We start from the raw sequence: 20608 nt of genomic DNA, 5'->3' as shown, positions 1-20608 counted from the left end.
ATTTAACGTGACTGCAAAATAATAATGATAATGCTCTCTGTGCTGTAGCATCCTCCTCTCCCTTCCCACCCGTTCCATCCTCCTGTACCCCTCTTCCTCATCATCAGGCGAGTCCTCACGCCAACAACACGTGTTTTGTGCGGTGGATAAACAACACAAGATGTACCTCCCTGTGTGTGTATTTGAAGGTAAGGAATGGGAAAAGGAAGAAGGAAAGGTAAAACAGGTGCGGCTAAGGGAATAAGGGAGAGTGTTTAAAAAAGTCAAGCTACAGGGTATTCCGGAGGATTACGATGATGATTTTCCCAAATAATTTTAATTTCGGCTGAACGTTTTTTTTACCCATTCCCTGATTATTGTTACAAGGTATGTCGAAAGTTTGTATAAGCTTTCTCATGATATTGACTGTGTCCCAGATATGTTAGGGCTTAAGAAAGAAACAGATGTTCTTTTTGAATAATATATAAAAAATCGAGTCATTAGCCTTCGTGTAATCTTCATTTGTTCTAAGAATTTTTTTAAACTCTGTTTTGAGGAGGAAACATGTTTTTAAAGTCCTTTTGTAAACAGCTTCTTTCAAATGTTCTGAGCTGTTACATCAAAACAAGTAAAGTCATCCCGAAGCATTTCACAACCAAACATACCATTTTGGTAGATTGGTTGTTAAATGAATCATTACATTGTAACAATTTTGAAGAATTTATGTGCTAAAACATTGATGAAATTCAACATAAATCTAGATAACTGCGTCAAATTCAAATAAATATAATATTAGCACTGTATATTTTTTTAATTTTTTTTTGTTTAATTTTTTACAACGCATTGATAATATAAGCTGATCCGGCTAAAGAAGCTCGGAAAATAACCGAAACCAACGGTTTTTCTTGGATCTGTTCGAATTTATGCTCTAGAAAACATCTAACACATATGGCGATGGCTTGTTTTGCCTCTGAGTTTGTTCAGAGAGCTATCAGCATTTGTGTCGTAATCCCATCAGTATAAAATCAAAATTGACAAGAAAACCCTCAAAAACCTCGAGGAAAAATCAAAAATATAAAGCAACCATCGGAAAGGGTATTAAAAACAGTTTGAAACACCCTGTATCGTGGTGAGCGGTGCACGCGCGTGCAGTTGCTGCTATGATGCTGTCAGTCAAAACGCGCCTGAAATGTATGCACGACCGCACACACACTCACAGCATCGCAAGCAGATAAAGCTTTCACGTAAAGCTAAAAGCTCTAAAACATAGGTCGCACAATACATAAAAGTAATCCAAACGAAAGATGGCTGTGATAGAGGGGATTTAGTTTTTCCAAGCAGAAACCTACACTGATACCATTTCCTACAGCTGCACCTATAACTTACTTTTTAACGTATTGCTTTTAAAGGTATTCCTGCTTATCAGTTTGTATCTTTCTTTTTTTTAATAAATAAATTCCAGATATTTCATGTTTTTCAGATTTATGAAATATGCTAGAAATTTTGAGTTATTTTAATCTTCTTCTTCTGTGGCACTACAACCTCGAGAGGTCTCGGCCTGCCATTTCTGGCTTTCTGTGACTTAATTTTACCCGTAGAAAAGTAGTCAGCCTTTCGTACGGGGAGGCGGTCTGGATGGAATTTGAACCCCGGCCCTGCCGTGTGAAGACCGGCGCCGCTGTCGCCTCGGCCACCGGACCGCCCGCGAGTTATTTTAATATTGAGTAGTTATTTTTTGCAGGGAACTCATCAGTGGTTTGATATGTTTTTTACTGTTTAAATGCTTTGGTGATGGTCTTGTCAATTTTTATTCTCCAGGGGAACGCCTTGTATGACGCCGATCTTATATGGATAATAATATATTCTCTCTGAGCAGTCAACGTGAGCTTGCAGACACAGGGCCAGTACCAACAAAAACTAGAAAATCCCTTAAAAAAATATTCTTTTCGCTAGAGCATACAAATAACATTCAATTTATTATCTTCGATAAAATGGAATAAGTTGAGGACCAACCACTGATTAATAGCATTTAAGAACAACTCCTAATAGATTATACTCTCACCTTATCTAAGTTTTTTAAGTCCTTTTCTAAAAATATTCCGAAGCTATGTAACCACTGAGTGAATCAGAACTTAGTGGAAAAAAATTCATGGTACGAAACTGCGCTATCAAAATCCATAATAAAAGCTTTCCTGAGCCCATGAGTGTAGTTTCACCGTGATGGGATGAATTTTAAGTGAAAACTCGCAAATGCAAATCATAGATTTTTGAGTTCTGAATTTTTGTGTTCTGGTACCTTGTTGACACATATTAAAAACAAACACATGTGAAGATGTGGCCGTAGAAAATGGTACAATATTTTTCATAAACTCCGTGAAATTTCTACTTCAATTTACATATTTGTAGAAAAATTCAGCGTTGTTAAAAAATCATCATTATTACCAACTGATGAAAAAAAAAGATGAATTTATTCCTACGCAATATATTTACGATATAGGTGCAGGTATAGAAATTGAAAGCAGTGTATTGTTGCTTGTCGCTCGGTTTTTTTGTCCCCATTTTGATTTTGGTTGGCGAATTATTACAGGGTTTTCCCAGTGTTTTTACATGTTTTCCAAAATGCTTCGATATTCGTTTTGTTTCAAGCATGTTTTTACATACAGTTGTATGCGTTGCAGGGATATTCTTAAAATTTCTTAGAATGTTTGTTTGCGTCCCATAGCTTATAGCATAGGATGGTTTCCCGGGTATATTTCAATTGATTTTTTTAACATCTGTTTTTTTATTGAATTTTATAAATCCTTTTTTGTGAAAGAATTCTAAATCAATTTTATATTAAAACAAATTTAAAAATATTTTGAAAACGGGAAAGAGCATCGTAGGGACGAAAAAAAAAAGTTTAATATATCAGGAAACCGTACCAGGAAGCGTAAAAAACTCTAGAATACCCTGAACTTCAAATCGCATTACATCTCCAGCATACTGTCCCATTTTTATCTCTCTCACTATCTCTCTCTCTCCCTCTCGTTCTAATCCATCTCACACGTATTTGTCCCCTTAGAAACTTACTGCTTTACGGTTATGCCGTGGTTGTGGTTTTTTGGGGTCATTAAATCGTCACAAAAAATATCGTAAAGCTCCCCTAAAACCAAAAAAACCACATGAGCTGTATAAAATATGGACCCGACCGTCACACGGACGCGACACACGATGACCAGGATAACAAAACGCTACTCAAATCTGGATGCACAAAATAAAAAAATAAAGTTTGTTCCACCATCGTGGATCGTAAAATCTCGGTCGCCAAGTTTGTTCACCGGGTTTGTTCACCGGCATTGAAGATTCCGATTCCGTATTTTCTTTCTCGGTCCATCCACGCTACAGGGTTATCCGTGCGGCAACAGCAAAGCACGTGATTGACAAACGGGTGACAAGTGTACGCGATTACGCGTGCCGAACGGTGAAAAAAAAAGGAAAACTCACCCGCGAGGCTAAACCAAACACAATGACAGGAATGTCAATTAGCACTGGGCTGTGTGTAGTGGTGGGATAGCGTAAACTGCTACCCTTCTGCCATTTTGTTTGCTGGTTGTCACACCTCACAAAAGGTAGCTGACGGTGTGCAACCGTCACTTGGCGTTAGAATTGTTTTCTTTTCCTCGCTCTAACCAGGCACCGGACACACCATACCGGAAGGCAACGCGTTTAATGGCTTTCCTGCTGTCCAGGAGCTGTTTGATTGTCTGCCGAAGCGATTAAGTGTGTACGTGGGTGCGTTTTTGTATCGGTTTTGTTTGGTATACACACAAACCACCGAAACCGTAACACCGAACGTCACTCATCTCACCTCGCTTAGTGTTTGTCCCGCTTGATGTAAACAACTACACCGAATGATATTCTTCTCCTTTTGGCTTTTGTTTAGTCTATCGTATTCCTCCTCTCTCTCTGTGTCTGTGTCTCTATCACCCCCTAGCCTGACGCGTCTTGAAGTGCTTGACGTAAGCTTTCACACTAGGGGGCGCCAGTGTTTATAAATATTGGTTTTTATCTCTTTTTTGCTCTCACCGCGCTCTTCTTATAGTAACTCCTTCTCACCAGGACTAGATTATGGCTGTAGACGGGTTGCCATCTGCGTTCTTTTTTTGTTGTGGTCTAGAAACGATAATGTCCATGTGCAACTCTTGGGATTTGTTTTTGTTTTGCTTGTATGTTTGTCTATTTCATAGCCCCCTTTCCACGTCCCTTCACCTCCTTCTTTTGTTTGTCCTTATTCGCTATACTATCGGTTCGCCTTTTACCACTACGCAACAGCACAAACATGGCGGACAGACAGACACGCGGCGGGCGTACACGTGGCAGAGAAGATAGAAAAGAACGAGGACGAATAACTCCATCTTCCTCCACCTCTCTCCTTCGAAACCTCTCCATCACCCAGAAAAGCTAGGCGATAGAAATGGCGACGTGCTTTGCGTAACAGCGTAGTCTGTCAGCAAACCCTCAACCCCCCCGTTATTGCAATCCCGCGCAATGGCGTCAACTGCCTGCCCGATGCCGGAAGCCGGAAGACACCAAGAGGGGGAGGGTGGTTTTTGCTTTGCTCCACGAAGGCATAACTAATGAGGAGTTTGTGGTTTTGATTTGTTTGGTTTTGGCCCCGCTCGTCTTGGGCGCCATTTTGTATGGGTTGCATGGTGTTGCCGTTGATCCGTAACGCTGCTTATCGCATCCTGACCTGACACTCAACGGAACAACTTCCCGGTACGTGATTGCTCGATCACGCTTGTTTGTACATCGATTGGGGGGGAAAAAAAACACAGCCGGGAAACAATTCAGCTGACAGTTACACCGTATCAGACAGAAATAGCCAACATGGCGCCATGCTAGGTGAAATCATTTGCTGGAAGATGTATGTAACCGTTTTGGCCAGATCGTTGCACGTTGGAGGTAAGGATTAAATACACCCTGCTCTTTTTTTTACTACACTTAGTAGACAGATGATTCAATTAAATAGCTGAGCCGAGTCCTTGAGGCTTTGATGAAAAAAAAAAGAACAGCACAACAAGTTGTTTCTCGATGTCCCGCTTCTTGAGCAAAATAATATCAGCTGAATCCTAGGAAGTTTTGGTGCCAATGAGCCTTTTCGATTCACTTATTACTTATTTTGACACATTTACCCCTGTTTTGGAGCTCCCAAAAAAGCTCACGAATGATTATTTTAAATTTGAAATTAACTGTCAAATTCAAAATGACGGTTGGCAGTTGTTGAACCTTAAACCTTGAAATTTAAAAGTCTAGACATGCGAAGTAAAAAAAAACACCGACGAAACGATGGAACAGATGAGCAGATCAGGCAGGATACATCTTCGGCCAGATCAGGCATCTGTATACCCCGGAATATCGCTGTTTCGTGACCGGCAGGTTTATTTTGTCGCGCGTAACATGGCAATCGGGAGATTGTTGTGTGTGTTTTATTGTTATCGTTATCAATTATCAATCACCATTATTATTACGCTGCCTTACACGACTACGACTTACGCTGATTAGTACGCTACAGTTATTACTAGTATCCATTATTATTGATGCTAATGTTTCTCATGTTTACCGAATAATTGTTATCATCATTAATATAACTTCTTTGTCAGGATTTGTTGCTACCACATGCTGCTGCTGCTGCTGCTGCTGCCTCCGCATCCGGCATCCTTCTTGTATGGTGCCGGACGCGTAGGCATGGGTGGGCTGGAAACGTCTTCCTGGACGTTAGACGTACAAAAAAACCCTCACCCCGGGATACTGAGTATCGTACTTAATGTCAAACGCAACACGCAACACGTACATACAAGCGTAAGAAGAATACTGTTTTTAAACCGATCCAGCCGTTCCAGGGCGTGCTAAATACAGGCCCGGCTGCTTAACGTCTACCATCCCGCGTCACATACATCCCCGGAGGGACTTCGCGAACTTGCTGGAAGTTCCCAAGTGCCGTCTGCGCTTACCGTGCTAATACCCTGTGTGTGTTGATGTATGCTGTTTTTTTTGCTTTGCTTTGCTGATTGACATTTCACTCACTAAAGGTAGTGCTACCTGCTACTACTACTGTTACCGCGAAACACGGTATTTGGGATGCATGTGTGTGTGGGTTGTGTGCGTGGCTTGGTAGTTTGTTGGCCGATAAGTTGTTGATGTCTGGGTGATGGCGATATCATTCGATACCTGTCTTACAGGTACGTAATTGAGGATGTGTATGGCCGGCCCTCTCGGCCTGTATCGCCTGTCACTGTCGGTGAGATATCGTGCAGTAGTATAACACTCTGCTCTGCACTAACACCGTCCAGTGATGATAGCAGTCGGTCAGATGTTTGACAGCGTTCAACAATAGTGGCTACCGGCACTGAACACTTGTCAGGACGCTGTGCCATCTGCTCCTCTTCCTTCTCCACCTCACCATCGTCACCTTCATCATCGTCGAAGCTACTCTCGGTCGTTTGATCACCACGATGGGTCGGTGGCCGCAGCCTCGTATCGTCGTCCTCCACACTGTCGTCCGCCCCGACCAACCCTACCAAGGTCGGTGTCGGCGACACGGACGCACTGTTCGCTGCCGATGAGTGGACCTGAAGCAACTGCTTCTGCTGCTGCTGCTGCTGCTTCTGCCTCTCAACACCGACGGTGGACCCGGACGCACTCAGCAGAGCCATGGCCGTGGTCCCCATCGTGGGGTGACTGGCGCGTCATCTGAACACCCCACCCGCCACCCCACTCTCCGCGATCTCGGTGCGAGGCGTCGACGCGATCGGTGTAAACGCCGACGGGCTGTACGAATGGTTCGTCGTGTTATTGTGCGCCGAATTCTTTTTCAGCAACAGATTCAGCTTCAACCGCTTCGAGCAGAGACACCGCAGAATGATGCGCTTGAACGCCTGCCGGAAGTCTTTCGAGAATAGTGCGTAGATGAACGGGTTTACCGCCGAATTACAGTACCCGAGCCAGAACAGTACCGAGAACAGTAAGCTGTTGATACACTCGGCACAGAATGCGCGCGTCAGGTACATGGTGAAGAACGGTAGCCAGCAGAAGATGAACCCACCGACAATGATGCCAAGCGTTTTGGCTGCCTTCGTCTCCATCCGGAACCGTTTCACCTGTACCTTGAGATGCTTTTTGCCGAGCTTTTTGGAGGAGTTGGGCGACAGGTCGCGGGATACGCCGACCGGTGCCTCCTTGAACACGCTCTTGCGCCGACTGCTGCCCGTCGACTGATGGCGCCCGCCGGACTGGGCGGAGGATGATTGTGAGGAGGACGCGGTGCCGGTCGTCGTCGGTCCATGGTAGCTGTGGTGGTGATGGTGATGATGGTGATGGTGATGGTGGTTGTGCAGCGATATCTGCAACCCGGGTGCCGACGCGTTCGGTGCGGTGCTGGGCCGTGGACACGGCAACACGACCACGCTTCCGCTCGAGGCACGTGAGATCGATATTTGAGGATTCGGTGAGGTACCGCTACTGCCACCGTCCGTACTGGTGCCACCGTTCTGGGACGCGTCGGGTTGGTGGGACGGTGGCCCTCCTGCCGCTTGCTGCATCGAGTGAGGTGGCGGTGTGAGGGGTGGTGGTGGTGGTGGTGGCCCCCGGCCCGAACCTTCCAGCGACATGCGGACCGCGTTCTGGGCCCGTATCGTTGACTCCATCAGTGAGGCAACACCTTTACCGCGGTGCATCCGCAGCGTCAGACTATCGTCGAGATTGTTCTTGCCACCTACAAATAACAGCGTAAGGGAAGGAATTTGCGTTCGGAAAGGGGGTGTGAATAGGGGAAGGGATGGGGAGGGGGGGTGGGAGAAGAAGGAGCAGGAGGAAGGTAATGGTGGACGAGAGTTTTTGAACGGGGGACATTATGGAGGGCCAACCGTTCCATTGCGGATCGGTCAAGCGGACGACCCCGGGTAGCCATCATTCACACAGTAGCACACACACACATCCACACACACACGCACGCACACATTCACATTAGTCACAAGCACACAGTTGGCGTAGGGGGGGTTAAAGAGAGAGGGAGAACAGAGAAGAGAAATTTATTGACTTGCAAAACTCAGCTGTACATCTGTCTATGGTGGGTAAAAAATACTGTGGCAAAATGTTCGGTTTTATCTTCTTTTTTTTTTTGGCAATTGTTTTACAATGGTTATAGTGGTATTGGTGGTGGTTATGGTGGTGGTAGTGGTGGTAGAGGATCGTAGAGTTAGTGACTTTTTGTAATGTTGATAGTGGAGTGGAGCTGTTGTTGACTGTTGTTAGTAGATGCATCGTATATGGTAGGATGGTGTTAGGTGATGTGATGTGACAACTAAACTGCACGCACTGTTGTTACCGTGTGTTAGTGACCGCGATCGGCAAGTAGTGGATCATTGTGTGGATGTTGTTGCTGTTGTTGTGGTGATTTTTAGCCAACCCGAACACACCGAAGTCCAGGTGAACTTTTGCACAGCATGAGTCTGTCTACTACACTCGAACATTTGATACGTGTCTAAACGTGTAAATGTGTGTGTGTGCGTGTGAGTAAGTTTATGATGTCTCTGTGTGTGTGGGCCGGTATCCGGTATCCTACTGCTACCATTGTTATTGTAACACATGTGTCAAGTGTCACTCGAGCCGCTAGAGTGCACTTCACACCACAGCCTAGATCTCTGGCGTTGCTCCGGACATTTCGTTTTCCCTTGACATTTGTTGTGTCTCTCACCCCGGTGACCGGGGACAAAAGTAGTAGGAAGCAAGACGTGTTCATGTGGGTGTATGTGTTGTAGTTTGTGTGAGTGGCCGCTAGTTCAAGCTGGTGGTTTCGCAACTACAGGCGTAGCAAAAGCGTCTTCTACTAGTCTGCGAACTTGCCTAGGTCTGCCGACGTCATCCAGCTCGTCTCACTACCGCCAGGTCGTTGACCGTGACCGTTCGTGCACAAAATGGGTAAGCAATAGTAATAAATTCGGATTTTCGTTCGTTCGTTCCATTTTTCGCATGCTCGTTATTGTATCTAGCTTGTGTGATGAGAACGCGAACCAGGCGTGTCAAACTCAACGAGGAGCGCACTGTGTACTGCGGATTGTATACGTTTATTTTTTGGACATTCATTTCCAGCCGCGTGAGTTGGTGGGAGTGTTGTTACTGTTCTGTATAGGTAATGTTGTTTACATGTTGTTGCCACTGACAGTTGCCTTTGTTTGATCGCGATCTTTCTGTTGTTATAGCTCTAGTGGTGGTAGTAGTTGTAGCAATAGTAGTAGTTATTGTGGTAGTAGTATAAGCAAACATGACAGCTTGTGATAGTAGTAGTAGTAGTAGTGGTAGTAACTGTTTGTATTAGAAAACAATTGTAGTGTTGGTGGTATTGGTTTCTTTTGGAGCAGTTTTGTTTCACATCTGTGTTGCTGACTTTCTGTTCTGTTTTGATGTTTTCTGTTTGATGTATGCAGTTTTTTGGTGTTGATGTTGGTTATTTTGTTTTTTTTTTGGTTGTTTGGTTTTGGTTTTTCATTCGGGAAACATACACACTTTCCAATAAACATTCGCAACTCAGTATGCATTAAGTTGAATAATAAGGTTTCAGTTTTTTGTTTGTTTTATGTTTATATACATTCTTCATCCGTGAACGGTCTTGATGAACACATGCACACAAACTCTGCTCCGTAGGACGGGTCGCACACACACACATACACACGGGTGGGCCGCTTACGCAAACTCAGCTACACGGTTTAAGTATTAAAAATGGTTTTTTGTTTTGTTTGTTGCACAATTTCTAGAATAAATTTTCTTGCTGACAGGAAATATATAACGATACAAATCATTACACACTGAACTGGTAGTATCAAAAACCAGATAAATAAATAAAAAAAAAACAATTTGCACAAACTCTAATCAAGGTTCAAGTAATACAGTGGGTCCGATTCATGCAATGGGACTTTTCAATCAATTAGGCGAATGGTTCAAAAAACAAGTTGTGTAAGGCTAGTCAGCTGTAGAACTTTACCATACTTTAATGGAATTTTGTATACAGTAAGAGGGCAATTGCAACTCGGATGTTTTATCGACCATTCCGTAGGAGGTGCACCAAGTTGCTAGGTTTCCCCGGAAACTCATTATTTGAATATGTATCTTATGACTCTCTATCTTATACCGCCAATAAGCGATGGATCTCCTGACTGATCAAGTGAACATAAACTTCAACGAGATTCTCGACTCGACTTATGCATCAGAGTAATCAAAAACAGTTTGACCTCTAAAATATCTATTTAGCCCTCTCCATATCACTGCTTTTTTTTATTCATAAAGAACGGCCTGGCGGTATTGCTAGTTTTGCATCACTGCTTTTTAACTGTAAAATTAAAAATATGGCAATGAATCTCCTGTTTACTTCCTCACGCCCTATATTTCACATTTGAACTGGTTTAATATGAATACCTATAGTTGAAAATTTTGATTTGATAATAGACTCGAGAAGCCCATCTACGGAAATACGCCTAAATGTATGCAAATTGCAAACATTTTTCCAAACTTCCACAGTGTGCTTTCCGTGTGGTGGAAAATGGTTGAATAGACGATTGAAATATTACTTATTGTTCGATTAAATTCCTTGTCCCCTACCCTGACCATTGATTTTGGCATTAGGGGGATATGTAATTAGTTTTGGTCGCACAAGGAGCGAACAATCTATGACTTTCCAGCGTTCTCTGATGGTAACGGAACATTGGTTCGTTGGAAAATTGTTAACGGGGAAAGATAGTCAGTACAGCAGGAATAAACTGAATTTAAGCCAGGTAAATCACTTGTTACAATGTATATTAATCATATTCTCCTCGGTGTATGGAAACAGCATTAAGCAGCAATTAACAATGTATTTATTAAATAATTTTTGACCACATAGAAAACACACTGTCCCACAAAAATCACAGAGATTCTAGGGGGTGCATTCTCGTGCTTTTTATCTTTAATTTATTTACATCTTCCTTCTCTCACAGCTAATTAATAAAAGTTCCCCAGTCGAATTGCAAATTTGCCCCCAAATGTATGCAAAATTCCATTTTATGATTGCAAAGTTTCACTACTTACTAGCAATACTCTACTATTTATTTAAAACATTCCTCTATATGATTTAACAATTCCATTATATGAATCGAAATCTTGTAACTATGAAAAAAATAGAAAAGACATTAAAAACCAAAGACTCAAACAACAACCAAAAGTACAAAAAAATAGAAAAGAAAAAGAAGAAAACAAACAACCCAAATAAAAAATTTAAGAAAGATTGAAACAAAAAAAATTAAGATTGAGCGTAAAACAGTACGGAAGTGAAACAAAAAACACATTCGCAGACAAAAAAATGGACGAACGGTACCGCATCGTGTACGATCGTCGAATTACGTAAATTGGCTTGCACAGAACACAGAACATATTGGAAACGGTTGCAGATATGTAAAACGGTTGTCGATCGCAATCATGTAGTAAAACATACGATATAGATATTAAAGAAATATATATATATATATATAATGATGTGAAACACAACTTTCCTTCATTCCAAATGCAAACGCAAACTCAGCAAACAGCATTCCGGTATGATTTTTTTTGTATATAAAGAGCATAATTTTTGTTTTGGTAATGGTTTTTTTTTTTGTTGGTTTGGTGTTGGTGGTGGCACGCATTAAAACTTTGGTTATCGCTAAAGTATATATGTATAATTGTATTGGTACACATTACTCATTATAACTCAAACGTTGGAACATTACCATGGTTTGGAGTACAAACACGGGGTGGAGGTGAGAGAGAAAGAGAGAGAGAGAGAGAGAGCAGGAGAGCACATTTAAAAACAAAACCAAAAAACGAAAAACCCCAATCAAACAACGTGAACTATAAAAAGGGGTGGAACATGAGTTAGCGAGCTAGGAGCGAACGATACGGGACGGCCGTCATCAGTGGTGAGCTTTCCTTCCGATTGGCTTCGAAAGGGGGACAACGACCACAAAACTTTAACGGCCGACTGATCGGTTTTAGGACCACGTCGGGAGCTAGGGAGCAGGATTTACGGTGGGTGTAGCGATAAATCGAAAATTCAACATAAAACAAATCTATCATAATTACAAGGACGAAAGACCAAACACATTCCCAAAAACCCGCCCACACACACACACACACATTGTTGGTTGTGCGTGTATGTCTACCCGTAACAGTCACTACACGGAATACGGAATGTCTCGCAAATGCTTCTAGGAAAATAAAATACAACAGAAGGCAACCACACGCTGACATGTACATTATGGAGCAAACGGATGACTTAATCTAGAAGTTCACAGGGTTAACATTTCGTTTGTTTTTTTAGAGGTTCGGGAGGGGATATTGGTCGGTAAGAGGGGTCGGTGTGCATGTTGGAAGGGGGAAAAAGTATGAAGAATTTGAAAACGCAACTCTAACGTAAAAAAGAAAACACAACCAAACAAACATTCCAATTTTTGCAGCATAATAAAACAAAAACAAACCCGAACTACCGAACTGGCCGAATAGCAAAATGTGATTATAATAAATGACACAAAACAGTAGCTAAGATGAACGCGTAAACAGGAGAGCGAGCGAGCGAGAGAGCAAGAGCAAACGAGACTGGGGAGAACTCGTGTGTTAGTATTAAGGGTCGAGAGGAGTGGGGGAAGGATATTGGGGGGAGAGTGTGATTTTGTTGGAAATCCTCACAGCCACACATACACACGCACGCACAGTGATAGATACAGGGAAGAATGAGGGAGTCTTGGGAAGTTGAACAAGATTTACAAAAGATGGCGCTGCTGAGGAAGTGTACTAAGGAAGGGAACAGATATAACGGGGCGAGCAAGTGGAGTCTAAGAAGGAGGGGGAGCGAATGTAAATCGATCGTTTGCTATAGGTGATTGCATGAATAAGTAACCAACTTGGTAAATATATCAACAAATCCTGGCAGGTGTGCCGTACAGACGGGATAAAAATGGAAGTAGCGCACAAGGAATGGAAAGGGAGGCTCAAAATAAAAATCAAACAATGGAGTTCACATTCACAAACACACACACATAGGGAGAACGTAAAGGTGTATTGAAACTACCGTGGTGGGAGGGATACTACAGATGCGAAAAGAAGGTGTGAATTGAATATGATGATCTAAAGAGCAGCATTGACGACACTTTGATTAATGTCCGCTGGTGATACGGGAAGTGTTCGCTGTAGGGATGTGATGAGTACGCACGATAATAGACTTTAAACAGTAAGATAAAAGGTTCGCGAGAGAAAGAGCGAGAGATACCTAACAATTTACTGCTGATTTAAGGCGCCTAAAAGTATGCAATTATGAGTTTTTTTGGGGGGATTTATCCAAATTAAACTCACTATGTCTCCTTTCTACTACAAACATTCAGGGGATCTTAAAGGTAGTCTTCCACGAGTAGTACTCTAGTACTCCCGTACTACTCTAGTTCTCACGAGTAGTATCGAGGCCCGGACATAGGACTGACTTTTTATTCTAGGGTTTAATTAAGTCTAGGAAGCCTAAAATGGTGGATGAAGACTTTTGGAGATTTTAGAGCCAATAAAGAAGAAAAAGCAGTCCATTACTATAAATTCTTCACATAGAAGTACTTCAAAGAGAAGAATTCTGAACAGATATTGGAGATTACGAAGAGTTTGATGAAATGGTGTGCTTGATGTAAATTGTTGGTAAAAACCATTTGTATCAAGAAATTCTAATATCTGAGGAACCTCCAAAGAATCCTCATGTAAGAAACGATGTTAGATTTCTGAAGACATGAACATACTGAACGAGGAGTCAAGTCATTTGGTCTACAAATATAAAAGAACTACAGAGGGTCCAGGATCAAATTAACAGTTGAGTTAAGAGAACATCTTCCTTGCATCTATTATTTTCAATCCTATCAACCAGATTCACTCAAAATAGCCATCATTAGCAACGATCACAGCTTTGGTCCTGATGCAGGCCACCTCGAATAAATTGATGCTTAAGTTACCTCGAAAATGACCTCTAGAACAGTTTTAACTGGAAGTGTCGATTGGTGTCTTTTTCAACTACGCCCTATACTAAATAATTCGCGAAGTTGAGGACTTTGGAGGCCAGACATATTGTATCGTAAAGTCGTTTTTTAACTTTTCGTAGAGCTGTTGGCAAAGGTTGCCTATCATTAGCTACATTGTTAGTTATTCCAGGATATAGTGTTTATCAGCTCTACGTAGTCATCTGTAGTTATCCTGATGTTCTCTTTGGTGAACATCTCTCAGCAAGGAAGGATTTTAAATCATAAACATACATACAACCAAGACAGCAAATTACAAGTGAATCAAATAATTTCTTCATCAAGAAGAGCTCGAAGAATCTCGAATCATGCTTCAGGTTCGATGATAAAGAAGTGATCCGACTAATCAAATTGAACAAAACGGATTAGTACTGTTCAGCTTTAACTGCAACTAGCCTTTACGCTCTGTTACAGCCAACCATTACACACAAACCAGATGTACCATCCAAACTTTTTGTGTTTGCCAACTTTCGCGCCCAAGTCCCAAGCGTCCTAGAACGAAGCCCGGCTACAAATGACTTCAATATCATCAGCGGCTCTGCGTTTCGAGTGCAAATGACACTAATCACCTCGATTAGCTTACTGATTCATTAGACGCGTTAAGCCGTCGGCCTAGGCCCAAGGGGCGTTGGGAGGATTTTTTGCTGTTGCGGCTCGTGGCTCTGGAAGGATTTTCTCTCCAGGGTGCCATGGGACCATCCATCACCGAACCGAAGACCGAGCGTGAGACTACCATTATCCCATTTTATTGTGCTGCAGATCGAGCAGACGGACCGGTGTGGTTGAGGGCCAATGAGTTTTTGGGCTCGGTGGAAACCCTAAACCAACTGGTAAGAAGGATCTGGGATATCGGATATCTGCAATCAAGGAGCATTCACAAAACTCTAACCAACAGTACAGTGAAAGAGAAGGAGAAATAGAGAGAGAGAAAATGTTGGAAAGATATAAGGAGCGATAGAGAACATGCAAAATCAGTGAGATAGAGAGCAAGAATTCTGAACGATGGTAAATTGAAGAAGTACAACTTCGTTGCAAGTATAAAAAAGGAACAAGAAACAAACAGCAATCTCCAAACCATATATCCGAAACTGAAAGCTCGATGAAGTTTCGCTGCACAGTACTGGGAGCAAACAAACAAATCAAATATACACAAACACATGTACGGACACACACACACAGAGATGGAGAACGAAATGCAAAATCGAACAAACAAACGTTGCAAAACAGCTCGAAAAACTCTTTCAACCAACTATTGGGGATAGACCCGGGCGGTGAGGTCAAACGTACAACCAACATTGGGAAAGAATACTCCAGCGCCAGAGCCGAAGGTTGTGGCTGTGGGTTGTGAGGAAACAATCCATAAACGGAACGAGCGGGTAACTGTAAGCAGATGTAGCAGCACATCCAATTTCGAGTGTGTATGTGTGTAGATGTGTAAATGTGTGTAGACGTATGTGTGTATCGGTATCGAGAGGAGTCCCTGCCTTATCTTGGTTGTTGTTCAGGTATTGGCTGGCAGGATTGCAATTTAGGCACAAACGATTTACACAGTTGAAATGCCTGTTGCAGGAGGGCACCGCTAGGATAGTGAGCTGATGTTTGTTTTGGCAGGCAGTGTTGTTGGGATTGCTCTCGGGCATTTTGCCGAGCTTTTTTTCGAGCCCAATGTGTTGAGATGATCGTTTGTGTGTGTGTGTGTGTGTGTGTGTGTGTGTGTGTGTGTGTGTGTATGTGGCGAAGGTGACGATTTGATGGCAGCACGAACTGCACGGATTTGGGAAGGATTCGGTAGCAAAGGGCTGCAACCAACAGAAACGGTGAGCAAACAATAAACGGTTTGGTCGATCCGACAGGTTTAATTTGCGTTGATTGAAAAGAGTCTGGTGGATCGGTTCGATGGTGAGGATTGAGTTGATTATAGGCCAAAATGGTGGAGTCGGACCAATGCTTCCCAAGAGATCGGTGCTGGAAGTGGATGACGAATGTCGAGGGCAAACAATGAAGAAGAGATAATAGAAATATGAGCACGATAGTGAAGGGGAGGAAAAAGATGAATATTAAAAGAGAGAATGAAAAAGATAAGGAGAGAGAATACATGCCCACTTATATTGCTGAGATCTAAGATGACTTCTGGTGGGTTGATCATGTCATGCGAATCGCACCGGACAGCCCAACGCGTCAAGTCTTTTAAAGACCTCAAAGGAAAAAGATTGTAAGTTTGATAGATGATAGCGTCCATGCGTTCTATAAAAAAGGCCGAGATATTGACTCGACTGTGAGTCGATGACTTCTCCAAAAATCCTAGAATAGTAAAAAATTGTTTGATAACCTCTGCTAGGATGTTTATGTCATGAAAACTTCTCCTGATGGCCTAGCCCGAAAAGCTTTTTAAGATTGTCCTCCAGAACAGTGGAGGCCTGGTAGGCCCAATTTTAGTAGGAGTTATGATGTGTGCTTCAAAAAGTCCTGGATTTTGGCAGAGGACGGCGATCGATTGTGAGCGTTATTGAAGACTTCTGCACAAGATCAAGATCAGTGATAGATAGTACGATGGTCTCTGGTGGATTGGTCATAGATAACGAATGGCACAACATAGCCCAAAAAGACTTTTAAGGTTGTCCGCTAGGACCGTGGAGGTATAGTATGTCAAAACTGAGGAGGACTGGAGGGTTTGTCATACTTCCTAGTTAGGCTCCTAACGACCAAGCACGGAAAAGTTTTTATGGTTGTCCGCAAGAAATGGAGGTATAGTGTTTCACTGCTGAACAGTGATGGCGTTGATGCGACTCACAGAAAATCAAGGATATTGGCTTGTGCGTTAGCAGCATCCAGCACTTCTGTAAAAGGCTTAGATCAGTAATGGATTGAATGATTATCACCCGGGTGGGCTAATGCTGAGATTGGCTTTGACCAACTGAACCCGTAAAGTCTTTTAAGATCGTCCACAATGACACAGAAGGGCCTGGTAGTTTCAATTTGAGATAGAGAGATGTTTCTTCTTAAAAGGCCAGGACATTGGCAAAGTACGGCAATCGACTTTGAGCGTTATCGAGGACTTCTGCAGCAGGCCTAAAAGAGTAATAGATTGTATATTGGACTTTTTAGGGCTAATTATAGCATGACCTCTTGGACTCTGTTCTTGATGACTTGGTCCAAAAAGGCTTTCAAGGTTGTACATAAGACCACAGGAGGAGTGGTAGGTCAAATCTGAGGAAGACTCTGTATGGTTAGTCATATCATGATCTCCTAGCTCCTGACGGCCAAGACTAAAAAGAATTTTAAGGTCGTTCACAAGAACGATGGACGTATGGTAGGCCAAAGCTGAGAAATGATGACGTTGATGCAGCCTACAGAAAGTCTGGGATATTGGTTCTACCTCAAGCGAAATAGAGGGCTTCTGCACCAGACAAAGACCAGCAATGGGTTGAAGTGCATGTGAACTAGAAAAGACCGAAGCATCGAATTGGATTCTAGACATTTAAGGACAGTATCCTTCAAAGACACGAGCATTATTTTAAGTTTTGAAGTCATTTTGAGGATTAAATTAACTTGAAGCTAGTTTGTCAAGAGAACAGTTTCAAAGATCTAAAATTTATAGTAATAAAACAGCAGACTAAGGCCATCTAAGTCAGTCCCGCTCTCAAGAACGTCAGTGCCATGACTAGCCCTACCAGACATATTTCCAGCTTGGACCAAACCATGCGAATGAGTTTCAACGACCCAATCACATCCAAACCCGGCTATCGTATGCAATATTTATTCGGTAAAACTTTACTGCAAAAAATCCCAACAGCAGGTCGAAATATAATGTCGTTTAAGAAATTAATTAATATCCCATCTTCTCCCACAGCCGTAGCCGCATCTCCCTTAAACCTTTTCGTTGACAGCAAAAAAAAACACCCATTTTTTAAAGAATTTCTTCTAAAACCCGATGGCGATGCGATTATTACCCGCTTTTCGAACCGGTTACAGAAGTTGATGAAAAATGCGTTCCAGCTGTCGGATAAGGTACCGCCGGGCAGAAGTTGCTCCACCGAGCCGAGGCTCGATGTGCAATAAGCGCTGACACGCAGCACGGATTGAGATTGAGGGAAGCCCATTAAGTGAAACCCATTCTACTAGCAGCAGCTGCCCAATAGCCTGGGATGGGAAGTCTCGCCCACAGTGGAACGGCAAAAAAGGGACACCCGTTTTACGCCCATTTAGCAGCCGAAAATGGTAGCAAGATTGTGGAAGGCGGACAGAGAGAGAGAAAGAGCACACGCCTTGCATACCAACGGTTTGGCGTGGAGTAGCAACATGTAGTGTAGCAGTGGGAAATTTAATTACAGAAATAACGTCACCCCGAAGTGAGTCGATTAGGGCCTCCGAAAAACCGGAAGCACGGAAGCGAAAAATGAAGATGCAATTCAATTAGTCCAAACGGCAACGACTCTTCCCTCTGTTTCTCTCACTCTCTATCCCTTTCACGCTTCTCAACCACGAGTGTGTGTGTGTTTTTGTGGGTGAGTAGCTTTTTTCTTTGCGTCAGCGCATCCCAAAGAATGGGGAATCGCTTCGGCGGTAAGTATCGCATCGCAGTCGCGACATTCGGAATGTCTTGGTCCGTGTGCCATGTGGTTTTCTCTTTTTTTGGTGGGTTGATCTATGCCTCATTGAACTGTCCGGTCGGGTTCGGTTCTCCAGCCTGCAGACAGTGTAAAATGAACCGCACGCACACACGTACTGCAGATTGATAAATGGTTATATACCGTAGCGACCCGAAACATGTGCCACGGAGACTCACGTGCGAGAAAGTGTTTGCTGCTGCTTCTACCTCCTGCCTGCACACTACCTTACCTCGCCTACTGACGAGTGTCCAGCGTTATCTAATTACTGGAAAGGAAGTGACAGAGTGCTCCGGTGGGATGTAGGCGAGCGCAGCGCAGGGATTTACGTTCATTTCTCGGCCGAGACCATTGTGACGGCATACGGTGACCGGTATCAGGTTCGATGACGATGGCCAGGCCCCGGGACTGTCAGTGACAGGTGCGTTTTGTGGAGAGGAATCGTTGAACTCCCATTAGCCATCCCGCAACCGGAGCAAGTGGCAAGTGATTTTGATGCGAGTTTATTCGAGCGCATGGCTAACCGAAGTGCGATCGATTTGACCCTCGTCAGACTCAATCAGAACTCTTGCGAATGTTTAATGGGAGCTGGACGCTGCGTACCCAAAACCCAGGTATCACAACAAGAGCACACACATACACACTCAGCTAGTATGTGTGTGTGTGTGTGTCTTCATTCGCATCAGATACTTTCGGAATTGTTTTCACAGCGGTTGGGTGTTGAGTGCTGCTGGACATGAAACCAGTATTTCAGGTTGAACTATCTCTTATCTCATTCTAGCTCAGTGATTCGGTTGCTTCTTCTAGGTCTTGCTGCACCAAGATTCTGCGCTACCATCATCTGCAAATGCTCCACGGGCACACGTCCTCGTGAGCAGCACGCATCACCAGGACACAAAGGCGCATCATCAGGCATCAGGTCTTCGTCTTGGAAGTGCTGGCCTATAAGGTACCAGCAGTTGGTTGGTGGTAGCGGGAGAGGTGGGGTGGGAAGATGCATTCATTATGTTTTGATTATTCATGACTGCATCCCGGCTGTATGGGCGGTTTTGCGCCATTCGAGGACGAGAAAGTTTTTTACATCAACTCTGCCCACCACCAGCTCTCGCACCCTCAAGGACTTCTCTTTCTCAGAGACTCTTTTCTAGAGCCCCCCCTGCAACCGGAACTGTTTGTTGGTCGGCAGCGAAAGTTAGTTACAGTAATTCCTCACATGTCGAAGTAGCGTAATCAACTGGAAAGATGGCGAAAGGCGGACTCTGGCAACCGCCTGCATTGCTGAATACATCAGCAAATTATTTCGAGATGACGCATTCCTTCCTATTCTCTCTGTCTTTCTCTCTCTCTCTCACGCACATATGTCACAATTCATTAGGCAATGCATTCAATCCACTTTGCTACTGGTGCGCCACTGTCTTCCAAACCAACGCATCTTCGTCGAATTAAAAATCAATAAAGCCAGCATGCTTTGCCATCCTCAGCCCTATCAACCTACTGCAGGCTGAAAGCTGCAAGCACATATAGCTATTAAAGTGTTACCGGTGACTCAGATTTACACCGTGTGGGCGATGGAGGGGACTATGGAGCTGGTTTGCGATACATGATTAACAGGCTCTCTACTCCAGGACTCCTGATGGGATGAATGTGAAGCAGCGGTGAAACAGATATCCAACAGAAGCGTACGTGAAGAGGTGTGCGAAGGTATGTGTCACTAGCGAGCACCTACTAAAAATAAAACACATTACACGAACCGGCTCGAACCGGCAGGTGTGATGAAGCGAGATGAAGCGAGCTGTTAAAGCAGGACCAGGTAGGGCTTATGGAGGCATGGACAGTGCGTGGTATCGATGCTGTACAATATGGATCGGTGGAGTGAGCGATGCCCGAATTGGCCCTCGGACCCCGGTGATAGCGTGTTAGTGTGTGTTTAGT

General features: G+C 43.4%; 1 protein-coding gene across 13 annotated transcripts in view; it reads right to left on the bottom strand.

Annotated features, from left to right (window-relative positions):
• Positions 1 to 20608, bottom strand: part of LOC118509273 (octopamine receptor Oamb) — a 120299-nt gene that overhangs the window by 6695 nt on the left and 92996 nt on the right. For 12 of the 13 annotated variants that reach the window (XM_036049632.1, XM_036049681.1, XM_036049652.1 and 9 more), the window contains one exon: positions 5235 to 7732. The exons of the other annotated variant lie outside the window; for it this stretch is intronic. In XM_036049632.1, coding sequence (XP_035905525.1) covers positions 6708 to 7732 — 1025 coding nt within the window. In that variant the 3' untranslated portion in view covers positions 5235 to 6707. Of the gene's footprint in view, positions 1 to 5234; positions 7733 to 20608 lie in introns of those variants that run through there. 13 annotated transcript variants of the gene reach the window in all.

This window comes from Anopheles stephensi, chromosome X (assembly GCF_013141755.1).
Source record: "Anopheles stephensi strain Indian chromosome X, UCI_ANSTEP_V1.0, whole genome shotgun sequence".
NCBI classification, from domain to species: Eukaryota; Metazoa; Arthropoda; class Insecta; order Diptera; family Culicidae; genus Anopheles; species Anopheles stephensi.
This window is presented reverse-complemented; position numbering and strand designations above follow the sequence as displayed.